Source organism: Oncorhynchus gorbuscha, linkage group LG17, assembly GCF_021184085.1.
Source record: "Oncorhynchus gorbuscha isolate QuinsamMale2020 ecotype Even-year linkage group LG17, OgorEven_v1.0, whole genome shotgun sequence".
NCBI lineage: Eukaryota > Metazoa > Chordata > Actinopteri > Salmoniformes > Salmonidae > Oncorhynchus > Oncorhynchus gorbuscha.
The window spans coordinates 16,365,264-16,378,400 of NC_060189.1; the positions used below are offsets into that span (position 1 = coordinate 16,365,264).

The 13,137-nt window shown below is 44.9% G+C and overlaps 1 protein-coding gene across 3 annotated transcripts in view; it reads left to right on the forward strand.

Moving 5' to 3' along the window:
• The first annotated feature begins 69 nt into the window (after positions 1 to 69).
• LOC124002285 (frizzled-3-like) overlaps positions 70 to 13,137 on the forward strand; it is a 47,155-nt gene continuing 34,087 nt past the window's right edge. For 2 of the 3 annotated variants that reach the window (XM_046309659.1, XM_046309661.1), the window contains exons 1-2: positions 70 to 150; positions 1,257 to 1,891. In XM_046309659.1, coding sequence (XP_046165615.1) covers positions 1,622 to 1,891 — 270 coding nt within the window. In that variant the 5' untranslated portion in view covers positions 70 to 150; positions 1,257 to 1,621. The remainder of the gene's footprint in view (positions 151 to 1,256; positions 1,892 to 13,137) is intronic. The other variant, XM_046309660.1, reaches the window with a different exon arrangement.

Consider the following 13,137-nt stretch of genomic DNA (forward strand, 5'->3'; position numbering starts at 1 on the left):
GCTCAAAGCGCGCGTCCGGGGAACAGATTATTTCATGGGTTGCGTGCAGCAGCGAGAGAGAAGACCGAGAGCTAGCGACGTGCTCGTGTATTGTCACTGGAAGAAACAGCGGCAAAGAGCAGTGCAGATCGACGATTATTCCAATTGAAGGTGAAGATTTGCTTTGGGGTTTTTTGGAGGGCGGGGGGGGGGCTTGGATTTTTTTGGCATTATGCACAAGACGTTCATTCGTAGACTTTGTTATTGTTATAAGCTTGCATATTTAGTCACTTTATCAGTTTGAGGTTGCGACACAAATTGCAGTGTAACCATGTCACGTTTACGAGTTAGCTATCGTATACATTTTTACAATTACTAAAACTAGCCAATACATGATTTGTTTTATTTGCTTCCTATAAAAAATGCAACGCGAATGGTAGCGTTAGAACAGAGACAAGTTCCTTCGCGAGCTGTAGTTCAGAGATTTCAGACATTCTAAAATGACACGAGGCTAGATAGAAAAACAATGTTACACTATTATTGCGTTGCATTTAGTTACTATTAACCGGCATAGCTACATTACTACACACTTACAGAGGTTGCTGTATCTCCTATACACCGTTTAAATGGCATTTCTTTCAGATACCGGCAGTGGCAGGGTAATCAACCCATGCGAAACATTGGGAGAATACGTTAGTTGGTCGGATTGCATGGGTGTACATTTTAAATGAAAAGAGTGGAAATGCAAGACGATGATGCATGATTTTCTAGGCATAATATATTGAATTGACTGGAAGGGCGTGTGCGCAGCTGTGTAGTAACAACGCCCAATAAGGTTGTCCTGCAAAAATGACTATAAATTGCTCTGCGTAGTAACCACTACATAGATACATACTGTATTGGACGACACACAACTATAGGCCTTTATACCTATAGGTCTATGACACACCTATAGGACAGTATCATGTTGACAGTAGCCAATCCTGATAGAAATGCATTTTATAATATATCTGCTGGTATGTAAGCTTATGTTTACCAGTGAAGTTGAACTGACACCCAATTGTTTTCACCCTCATCAGTTATCTGTCTTTGAGCATCAATACATAAAACAATAACAGTGACTGTAATAATAATGTAATAAAGACAATCTATGGGGACTTGTGTAAATGAGGGGTGGGGTTGCTGTTTTTCAACTCCCAGTCTCTTGTCACTTATTTACAATTGTATAGGACTGTCTTGTCACTTGTCTAAACATTCTTTTGTATTTTAACTTGTAGGTCTTGCTTGACTTGTGCTACTGGGCCATTGGACGTTCTTTGTGAAGAAACACTGAATGCTTTCAATAGGCAGTCTCTTCTTTCATTGGAGAGAGAAGACCATAGCTGTGCTGGGGGAAACGGTGGGAAATCTAGGCTGATGATCACAGCCCTCCAGCGGGTACAGACCTAGACAGAGGAGGCTGACTGGGTGGATCCCGTAGCCAGACAGGGTGCACTCCTCTGGGGGATGGAAGCAGCAGGATTCCCCTGTGAGTGCCACAGATCTCCATGGTGTGATTGTGTAGAAGAAGAATAGCCCTGCTGTTATCTCATCCCTCCTTTCCTCTCTTCATCCCTCTCTCCCCCTCCCCTGCTCATTGAGGATGAGAGTGAGGTGGGACTACACGTCACCTGCAATAGCAGACTCGCACAGAGAGAGGGTCATGCCTAGGTCACTCTTCCTCTTGCTTCTCTTCCTCTCATCCCTCTGCTCCACCTGTCTGTCTATCCATGCGGAGACAGCAGAGAGCCACAGTACGTTTACATGTGAGCCAGTAGGACTGCGGATGTGCCAGGACCTGCCTTACAACGCCACCTTCATGCCCAACCTCCTCAACCACTACGACCAGCAGACGGCCGCACTCGCCATGGAGGTACGGACTATAGCTGTGTCTGTATATATGGGCATTGCTGTTGCTCCAAAGGGATAATGGTTTATGAATAGAGACTGATATGAGGTTGTAATTGGAGCGTTTGGGCTGACATAGAATCCAACCGACTCAGGTTACTGGCTGTTCTGTCCTTCAGAATGAATGGGCAAGGATAGGATTTTACAGTCAGTAGGCTTTAGCCTACTAGTAATGATTTCTCAGCAGATTTCAAGGCTGACATGTTTTTCTGTAGTAGAGTTTTGGGTAAAACCTTGTAAAGGGGTAGAGTTAGGGGTAAAACCTTGTAAAGGGGTAGAGTTAGGGGTAAAACCTTGTAAAGGGGTAGAGTTAGGGGTAAAACCTTGTAAAGGGGTAGAGTTAGGGGTAAAACCTTGTAAAGGGGTAGAGTTAGGGGTAAAACCTTGTAAAGGGGTAGAGTTAGGGGTAAAACCTTGTAAAGGGGTAGAGTTAGGGGTAAAACCTTGTAAAGGGGTAGAGTTGGGGGTAAAACCTTGTAAATACATGTCTTTCTCTGTCCGTATGCCTGTGGCTTGGAGGCGACGTGTCAGACAGTATTTTCTGATTGGATGATGAAAGGTCTGACTTGTGTGTGTCATCTGCATCTCCAGTTAAAGGCATTAATGACCATGATGGCATAATGTTATCTCCAACCTTTAAAAATGCCCTCATCTGTTTTGTTACCCATCACCTTACTACACATGTACACTCAGTGTATATAGCTTCCAAAAACCATGTAGCTGTACTTTCATCTTTTACCTCGCTTTCTCTCCTCTGTCTAAATCTAGTTGTAGCATGATGATGATGACATAACTTATGTTTTGCTGCAGTGGACCAGTTATGTAAATATATTATGAATGAAGTGTAGAAATCCAATCTGGCCCAGAAATTCCCAGCACAGCTGTTCCTCATTTTCAGATGATCTTGACCCCGTCTGAATCACCCGAAAACATCACATGGGGAAAACCAACCAGGTGGTGATTTATTTTCTGTGTATTCAATCATTGAGCATTTTTTGTTGTTGTTGAATTGTATCAACATATATTAATGTTAAGATTTTAAACTAACGTCTGTTGTTGAACTTGATTTAATCCAGTAGAGAAGTTGCCTAACCTAAACCCTATCCTGCAGCCCCAGAAGGCAGCTTTACAAAATTGTTGCAACAAGAGGAGTTGCAATGTGCGAGTGTTCTAGTTGTCTCTCCCAGTCTCCCTGGCAGCATCAGTGGAGGGCTCTGGATGTGGGAACCCGCAGAGGAAATGTAATAATATCCCTCACGGGGGACACTGGCTATACCCGCTCTGATTCATAGTGTCTTTGTGTGTGCACGCGAACGCGGCTTACATCTGTCTCACCAGAACGCTGTGTAAACTCTGCCTTTAGTGAACCACATCCAATTACAGCAACAGAAAACATGTATCGAGTAGAGTTGTAGCCCTGACTGTTGAGCTGTAGCTGGGCCCTGGCTTTAATGCTGTACGTTTGTCAGAGGCCTGTAGCCCTGACTGTTGAGCTGTAGCTGGGCCCTGGGTTTAATGCTGTACGTTTGTCAGAGGCCTGTAGCCCTGACTGTTGAGCTGTAGTTGGGCCCTGGGTTTAATGCTGTACGTTTGTCAGAGGCCTGTAGCCCTGACTGTTGAGCTGTAGTTGGGCCCTGGGTTTAATGCTGTATGTTTGTCTGAGGCCTGTAGCCCTGACTGTTGAGCTGTAGCTGGGCCCTGGGTTTAATGCTGTACGTTTGTCAGAGGCCTGTAGCCCTGACTGTTGAGCTGTAGCTGGGCCCTGGGTTTAATGCTGTACGTTTGTCAGAGGCCTGTAGCCCTGACTGTTGAGCTGTAGCTGGGCCCTGGGTTTAATGCTGTACGTTTGTCAGAGGCCTGTAGCCCTGACTGTTGAGCTGTAGCTGGGCCCTGGGTTTAATGCTGTATGTTTGTCTGAGGCCTGTAGCCCTGACTGTTGAGCTGTAGTTGGGCCCTGGGTTTAATGCTGTATGTTTGTCTGAGGCCTGTAGCCCTGGTTGATGGTGTAGTTGGGCCCTGGGTTTAATGCTGTATGTTTGTCTGAGGCCTGTAGCCCTGGTTGATGGTGTAGTTGGGCCCTGGGTTTAATGCTGTATGTTTGTCTGAGGCCTGTAGCCCTGGTTGATGGTGTAGTTGGGCCCTGGGTTTAATGCTGTATGTTTGTCTGAGGCCTGTAGCCCTGACTGTTGAGCTGTAGTTGGGCCCTAGGTTTAATGCTGTACGTTTGTCTGAGGCCTGTAGCCCTGGTTGATGGTGTAGGTGGGCCCTGGGTTTAATGCTGTATGTTTGTCTGAGGCCTGTAGCCCTGGTTGATGGTGTAGTTGGGCCCTGGGTTTAGTGCTGTATGTTTGTCAGAGGCCTGTAGCCCTGGTTGGTGGTGTAGTTGGGCCCTGGGTTTAGTGCTGTAGGTTTGTCTGAGGCCTGTAGCCCTGGTTGGTGGTGTAGCTGGGCCCTGGGTTTAATGCTGTATGTTTGTCTGAGGCCTGTAGCCCTGGTTGGTGGTGTAGCTGGGCCCTGGGTTTAATGCTGTATGTTTGTCTGAGGCCTGTAGCCCAGTTTGGTACTGTGCTGTGTATCCTGAGTGATTGACAGCAGGTCTATTGGTGCCAGATGACATTATTCACCATTGCTAACAAGCCACTAATCTGCCCCAACGCTCCACAATCGAGGGTTTGATTCTCAGCGTGGAACGATTCTCTCTCACCCGACACTGCAGTCAATTAAGCCTTCGAGGGAGGAGAGGGGGGAGAAAGGGATGTGGCGAGAGGGTTGAGATTAAAAGAGAGAGAAAGAGTGTGTGAACGGCCAAATGAGCTCTTGAGTCACAACAGAGCACCCAATGTTGCCCCCACTAAGCAACCCCCCCCAACACATACACCTGTATATAGGCTCGTTGTTATTTTATTGTTATTTTTTATTTTTTGTTTATTAAGTAAACAAAAGTTGTTTATTAAGTAAATATTTTCTTAAACCAATTTATTGAACTGCATTATTGGTTAAGAGCTTGTAAGTAAGCATTTGACGGTAAGGTCTACACCTGTTGTTTTCGGCACATGTGACAAATAAAATTAGATTTGATTTGACGCAGTGGTGACAGCCAGGTGGTTCCCAGGGTCTTGCGGTTCCCAAGGGAAATTGGGCATGATAACATCACTCTGGAGTTGGCCTGGTCTGACAGGAGAATACTAAGGATATTTAATTAATAATAACTGATTGGATTTATCCCCTCTACCCTCTAATAATAACCCTGAGAGAGAGAGAGAGAGAGAGAGAGAGAGAGAGAGAGAGAGAGAGAGAGAGAGAGAGAGAGAGAGAGAGAGAGAGAGAGAGAGAGAGAGAGAGAGAGAGAGAGAGAGAGAGAGAGAGAGAGAGAGAGAGAGAGAGAGAGAGAGAGAGAGAGAGAGAGAGAGAGAGAGAGAGAGAGAGAGAGAGAGAGAGAGAGAGAGAGAGAGAGAGAGAGAGAGAGAGAGAGATGTGAGGGAAAGTGGGTGAGTGGGAAAGAAAGAGAAAGTGTCTCAGACTGGAAGAGAGGGATAGTCAGGGTGTGTGGGAGGTCTGTCTCCGCCATGGTGGTTCTCTTCTCTGTCTGTCTCTCTCCCAGCATGGGGTCCTGGCAGCCCACATACTCTACTGCTCTAATCAATTACACTAAACCCTGGGAACACCACTTGACCACCGTGTCCTTAAAAAAACACACACACACACACTGCTACCCTGAATTGGGTGATTACTCCATTCAAAGTCTGTCAGAGAAATGAAGGGAAGTCTTTAGTAGTTAGTCTTAAAAGCCTTAATTATCTTGCCATTTCTATGGAGCTTAGTTAAAATACAGAGAAACGATCAGAACGTCAATGCATTTCCACACATAGCCTTCACCAGAGACAGACAGTTGGCTGGGATAACACCAGTTAGCCTACACCTCGGTGAGACAAATCAAACCCATTCATCGATCTATACTGTGTAGGCTAGTAGTAGCTATATCCTATAGGGTGATGACATATCCTCAGTGGGATAGAGAGCCAAGTTCTGCTTGGTGCAGTAGAGAAGAGCAGAACAGTCCGTGATGAAAAGCATACCTACAGTGCCTTCAGAAAGTATTCACACCCCTTGACCTTTTTCCACATTTTGTTAAATTTAGATTTTTTTCTAACTGGTCTACATACAATAATAGCCCATAATGTGAAAGTGGAATTATGTTTTTCGACAGAAGCACAAACAGATATAATATTTGACTAAAACATAATCATTTCAAACGTTGCTTACATTTGGTATTCAAGCACATATACAGTGAATTTGAAAAGTAATCAGACCCCTTTACTTATATCACATTTTGGAACGTTACAGCCTTATTCTAAAATGGATTAAATATTTTAAAATGTCCTGAGCAATATTTACAGAATACCCCATAGTGACAAAGCAAAAATAGTTTAAAAAAAATGTTTGCTAATGTATTACAAATAATGAACATTATTTTTGATGGTAGTCTACTTGTGGTAAATTAAATTGATTGGATATATAAGGACCCACAGTTGACGGTGCATGTCAGAGCAAAGACCAAGCCACTAGGTCAAAGGAATTGTCCATAGAATTCCGAGATAGGATCGTGTTGAGGCACACATCTGGGGAAGGGTACTAAAAAAAATCTGCAACTAACTTTGAAGGTCCCCAAGAACACAGTGGCCCCATAATTCTTAAATGGAAGAAGTTTGGAACCACCAAGACTCTTCCGAGACCTGGCCGCCCGGCCAAACTGAGCAATCGGGGGAGAAGGGCCTTGGTCAGGGAGGTGACCAAGAAACGAATAGTCACTCTGACAGAGCTCCAGAGTTCCTCTGTGGAGATGGGAGAACCTTCCAGAAGGACAACCGTCTTTGCAGTACTCCACCAATCAGGCCTTTATGGTAGAGTGGCCAGACAGAAGCCACTCCTCTGTAAAATGCACATGACAGTCCACTTGGAGTTTGCCAAAAGGCACCTAAAGGACTCTCAGACCATGAGATACAAGATTCTCTGGTATGATGAAACCAAGATTTAACTCTGGCCTCAATGCCAAGAGTCACATCTGTAGGAAACCTGGCACTATCCCTATGGTGAAGCATGGTGGTTGGAGTCTAGTAAGGATCGAGGGAAAGGTGAACGGAGCAAAGTACACAGAGATCCTTGATGAAAACCTGCTCCAGAGCGCTCAGGACATCAGACTGGTTCCGAAGGTTCACCTTCCAACAGGACAACGACCCTAAGCACACAGCCAAGACTAAACAGGAGTGGCGTTGGGACAAATCTCTCAATGTCCTTGAGTGGCCCAGCCAGACCCCGGACTTGAATCCAATCAAACATCTCTCAGGAGAAACCTGAAAATAGCTGTACAGCGACGCTCCCCATCCAACTTGACAGAGCTTGAGAAGATCTGCAGAGAAGAATGGGAGAAATTACCCAAATACAGGTGTGCCAAGCTTGTAGCTTCATACCCAAGAAGACCCGAGGCTGTAATCGCTGTCAAAGGTGCTTCAACAAAGTACTGAGTAATGGGTCTGAATACTTATGTAAATGCAGTGTGATTTTAGCATGGGGCAAAACAATATAATGTGGGATGAATGCCAGCAAAGTCACTACACAACACCACACTAAACAATACATTAATTGCACTATACTGGTGACAAACGGTGCCCACACACTGTTAGGGCCTACATAGGGCTGTCCCAACAGCAGCAACACCTTACCACCGCTACACCTTGTCTGGCAGTGAAACAGTTCATTCAGCCTCATTTACTGCCTTTAAAAACAACATAGCTAATAAAAATAAAAACATACGTGATACTGACACATTATATATATATTTTTTTACATTGTTTGCAAACTGATATGTAACATGTATTAATGCCAAAATAACATGCAAAACAGGCAAGTCCCCCAAAAATATTTATTATATACACACTACCTTTCAAAAGTTTGGGGTCACTTAGAAATGTCCTTGTTTTTGAAAGAAAACCACATTTTTTGTCCATTAACATAACATCAAATTGATCAGAAGTACAGTGTAGACATTGTTAATGTTGTAAATAACTATTGTAGCTGATTTTTAATGGAATATCTACAAAGGTGTACAGAGGCCCATTATCAGCAATCATCACTCCTGTGTTCCAATGGCATGTTGTGTTTACGAAGTTTATCATTTTAAAAGGCTAATTAATCATTAGAAAACCCTTTTGCAATATGTTAGCACAGCTTAAAACTGTGGTGCTGATTAAAGAAGCAATAAAAGTGGCCTTCTTTAGACTAGTTGAGCATCAGAATTTGTGTATTTGTATTTGTTGCTACCAAAGCAAATTACTGTGCTGTTTGTAACTACCCTGACAGGTTGATTGTCAACTTGATCCAGATTACAGGCACTGGTTACAGTGTAAAGTTGTTTCCTGAGTAGGCAGCTTGATGATAGCCAGTAAATATTTATATCACAGCCACTGGTTAAGTTTTATCAAGCATTTCACACATATTATCCAGATACGGACTGTTAGCAGCTTCCCACAAGAATGGGCTTTAGGTGAGACAGATGAACCTGTAGCCACATTACTTCAACAGTATTTAACATTAGATTGTCTCTAAGCTTTACAGGAATGTGGTTCTGAATATAGACTGCAACAACACCTCCGTTGGCATTTCTGTATTTTTGGTAAATGTTATAACCATGTATTGCTACCACTGTATCATCAAAGGTATTATCTAAGTGAGTTTCAGAGAGTCAGAATATGAATGTCATCTGTTACAAGCACGTCATTAACTTCATGGACCTTGTTTCTTAGGCTACATATGTTAATATGGGCTATTTTTTAGCATTTTTCAGGGTTGCTTGATTGTTTTTAATGCTTTACTGGGAAGCTTATCAGAGGTAGACTTACTCATGTTATTTACATTAGAGCTGATAGTGCAGGGTGAGCTGCATAAAGTGGTCTTCCTACTATTGCACATCGCCTCAGTGCTAACAGTGTAACTCGGGTATATCGACTCATGATTACTGCTTACAATAGCTGTAAGATAAACAGATGTATTTGGTGCAATTAAATGACTTACATTGTGTTTGCCAATACCCCTAAGATCATGTACATTTGATGCAGCATTATGACGACTCATTGTGACAATGGTACGGATTAACTGAGCTGGTCTTGGATCATTTACCAGTCATAGTTTCAACGCCTTGAAATGTGTGGACAGAGTCCAGGAGCCAAGATGATTTGGATGGACTCCGTCATTCCTGTGAGTATCTTCTGTTTCCAGAAGGTGTCAAAGTTATCAATAAACGTGACTCCAGCAGAGCTACAGTTGTCTTTTAGCCAGATGTGTAATGCCAGCAGTCTGCTGAATCCTTCACACCCGTGGCCCAACAATGGTACTGGGCCTGAAATTATTGGCTGTTTTTGAGTCTTTTAACGCTAAAATCAGTTCTTTAAAGTCCATTTTCAATTGTTCCCGGGCTAGCCCTCCTGATGTCCTTTGACCCCACATGGACTACGACAGTGTCAGCTCCCGGCATCTGTGGTAGAACAGTCTGAAGCAGCCTTGTTATGTCCTGTACTCATGCTCCTGTGGTAGAACAGTACGAAGCATCCTTGTTATGTCCTGTACTCGTGCTCCTGGGTAGAACAGTCTGAAGCAGCCTTGTTATGTCCTGTGCTCTTGTGTAGAACAGTCTGAAGCATCCTTGTTATGTCCTGTACTCGTGCTCCTGTGTAGAACAGTCAGAAGCAGCCTTGTTATGTCCTGTACAGCCTTGTTATGTCCTGTACTGTGGTCTAGAACAGTCTGAAGCAGCCTTGTTATGTCCTGTACTCATGCTCCTGTGGTAGAACAGTCAGCCTTGTTATGTCCTGTACTCATGCTCCTGTGGTAGAACAGTACTTTGTTATGTCCTGTACTCATGCTCCTGTGGTAGAACAGTACGAAGCATCCTTGTTATGTCCTGTACTCGTGCTCCTGGGTAGAACAGTCTGAAGCAGCCTTGTTATGTCCTGTGCTCTTGTGTAGAACAGTCTGAAGCATCCTTGTTATGTCCTGTACTCGTGCTCCTGTGTAGAACAGTCAGAAGCAGCCTTGTTATGTCCTGTACAGCCTTGTTATGTCCTGTACTCGTGCTCCTGTCTAGAACAGTCTGAAGCAGCCTTGTTATGTCCTGTACTCATGCTCCTGTGGTAGAACAGTACAAAGCAGCCTTGTTATGTCCTGTACTCATGCTCCTGTGGTAGAACAGTACGAAGCAGCCTTGTTATGTCCTGTACTCATGCTCCTGTGGTAGAACAGTACGAAGCATCCTTGTTATGTCCTGTACTCGTGCTCCTGGGTAGAACAGTCTGAAGCAGCCTTGTTATGTCCTGTGCTCTTGTGTAGAACAGTCTGAAGCATCCTTGTTATGTCCTGTACTCGTGCTCCTGTGTAGAACAGTCAGAAGCAGCCTTGTTATGTCCTGTACAGCCTTGTTATGTCCTGTACTCGTGCTCCTGTCTAGAACAGTCTGAAGCAGCCTTGTTATGTCCTGTACTCATGCTCCTGTGTAGAACAGTCTGAAGCAGCCTTGTTATGTCCTGTACTCGTGCTCCTGTGTAGAACAGTCTGAAGCAGCCTTGTTATGTCCCGTACAGCCCTGTTATGTCCTGTACTCGTGCACCTGTGTAGAACAGTACGAAGCATCCTTGTTATGTCCTGTGCTCCTGTGTAGAACAGTACGAAGCATCCTTGTTATGTCCTGTACTCGTGCTCCTGTGTAGAACAGTCTGAAGCAGCCTTGTTATGTCCTGTACTCGTGCTCCTGTGTAGAACAGTCTGAAGCAGCCTTGTTATGTCCTGCACTCGTGCTCCTGTGTAGAACAGTCTGAAGCAGCCTTGTTATGTCCCGTACAGCCCTGTTATGTCCTGTACTCGTGCACCTGTGTAGAACAGTACGAAGCATCCTTGTTATGTCCTGTGCTCCTGTGTAGAACAGTACGAAGCAGCCTTGTTATGTCCTGTACTCGTGCTCCTGTGTAGAACAGTACGAAGCATCCTTGTTATGTCCTGTACTCATGCTCCTGTGGTAGAACAGTACGAAGCAGCCTTGTTATGTCCTGTACTCATGCTCCTGTGGTAGAACAGTCTGAAGCAGCCTTGTTATGTCCTGTACTCATGCTCCTGTGGTAGAACAGTACGAAGCATCCTTGTTATGTCCTGTACTCGTGCTCCTGGGTAGAACAGTCTGAAGCAGCCTTGTTATGTCCTGTGCTCTTGTGTAGAACAGTCTGAAGCATCCTTGTTATGTCCTGTACTCGTGCTCCTGTGTAGAACAGTCAGAAGCAGCCTTGTTATGTCCTGTACAGCCTTGTTATGTCCTGTACTCGTGCTCCTGTCTAGAACAGTCTGAAGCAGCCTTGTTATGTCCTGTACTCATGCTCCTGTGGTAGAACAGTACGAAGCAGCCTTGTTATGTCCTGTACTCATGCTCCTGTGGTAGAACAGTACGAAGCAGCCTTGTTATGTCCTGTACTCATGCTCCTGTGGTAGAACAGTACGAAGCATCCTTGTTATGTCCTGTACTCGTGCTCCTGGGTAGAACAGTCTGAAGCAGCCTTGTTATGTCCTGTGCTCTTGTGTAGAACAGTCTGAAGCATCCTTGTTATGTCCTGTACTCGTGCTCCTGTGTAGAACAGTCAGAAGCAGCCTTGTTATGTCCTGTACAGCCTTGTTATGTCCTGTACTCGTGCTCCTGTCTAGAACAGTCTGAAGCAGCCTTGTTATGTCCTGTACTCATGCTCCTGTGTAGAACAGTCTGAAGCAGCCTTGTTATGTCCTGTACTCGTGCTCCTGTGTAGAACAGTCTGAAGCAGCCTTGTTATGTCCCGTACAGCCCTGTTATGTCCTGTACTCGTGCACCTGTGTAGAACAGTACGAAGCATCCTTGTTATGTCCTGTACTCGTGCTCCTGTGTAGAACAGTCTGAAGCAGCCTTGTTATGTCCTGTACTCGTGCTCCTGTGTAGAACAGTCTGAAGCAGCCTTGTTATGTCCTGCACTCGTGCTCCTGTGTAGAACAGTCTGAAGCAGCCTTGTTATGTCCCGTACAGCCCTGTTATGTCCTGTACTCGCGCACCTGTGTAGAACAGTACGAAGCATCCTTGTTATGTCCTGTGCTCCTGTGTAGAACAGTACGAAGCAGCCTTGTTATGTCCTGTACTCGTGCTCCTGTGTAGAACAGTACGAAGCATCCTTGTTATGTCCTGTACTCGTGCTCCTGTGTAGAACAGTACGAAGCATCCTTGTTATGTCCTGTACTCGTGCTCCTGTGTAGAACAGTACGAAGCATCCTTGTTATGTCCTGTACTCGTGCTCCTGTGTAGAACAGTCTGAAGCAGCCTTGTTATGTCCTGTACTCGTGCTCCTGTGTAGAACAGTCTGAAGCATCCTTGTTATGTCCTGTACTCGTGCTCCTGTGGTAGAACAGTCTGAAGCAGCCTTGTTATGTCCTGTACTCGTGCTCCTGCGGTAGAACAGTCTGAATCATCCTTGTTATGTCCTGTACTCGTGCTCCTGTGTAGAACAGTCTGAAGCATCCTTGTTATGTCCTGTACTCGTGCTCTGTGTAGAACAGTCTGAAGCAGCCTTGTTATGTCCCGTTCAGCCCTGTTATGTCCTGTACTCGTGCACCTGTGTAGAACAGTACGAATCATCCTTGTTATGTCCTGTACTCGTGCTCCTGTGTAGAACAGTACGAAGGATCCTTGTTATGTCCTGTACACGTGCTCCTGTGTAGAACAGTCTGAAGCAGCCTTGTTATGTCCTGTACTCGTGCTCCTGTGTAGAACATTCTGAAGCATCCTTGTTATGTCCTGTACTCGTGCTCCTGTGTAGAACAGTCTGAAGCAGCCTTGTTATGTCCTGCACTCGTGCTCCTGTGTAGAACAGTCTGAAGCAGCCTTGTTATGTCCCGTACAGCCCTGTTATGTCCTGTACTCGTGCTCCTGTGTAGAACAGTACGAAGCATCCTTGTTATGTCCTGTACTCGTGCTCCTGTGTAGAACAGTACGAAGCATCCTTGTTATGTCCTGTACTCGTGCTCCTGTGGTAGAACAGTACGAAGCATCCTTGTTATGTCCTGTACTCATGTTCCTGTGGTAGAACAGTACGAAGCATCCTTGTTATGTCCTGTACTCGTGCTCCTGGGTAGAACAGTCTGAAGCAGCCTTGTTATGTC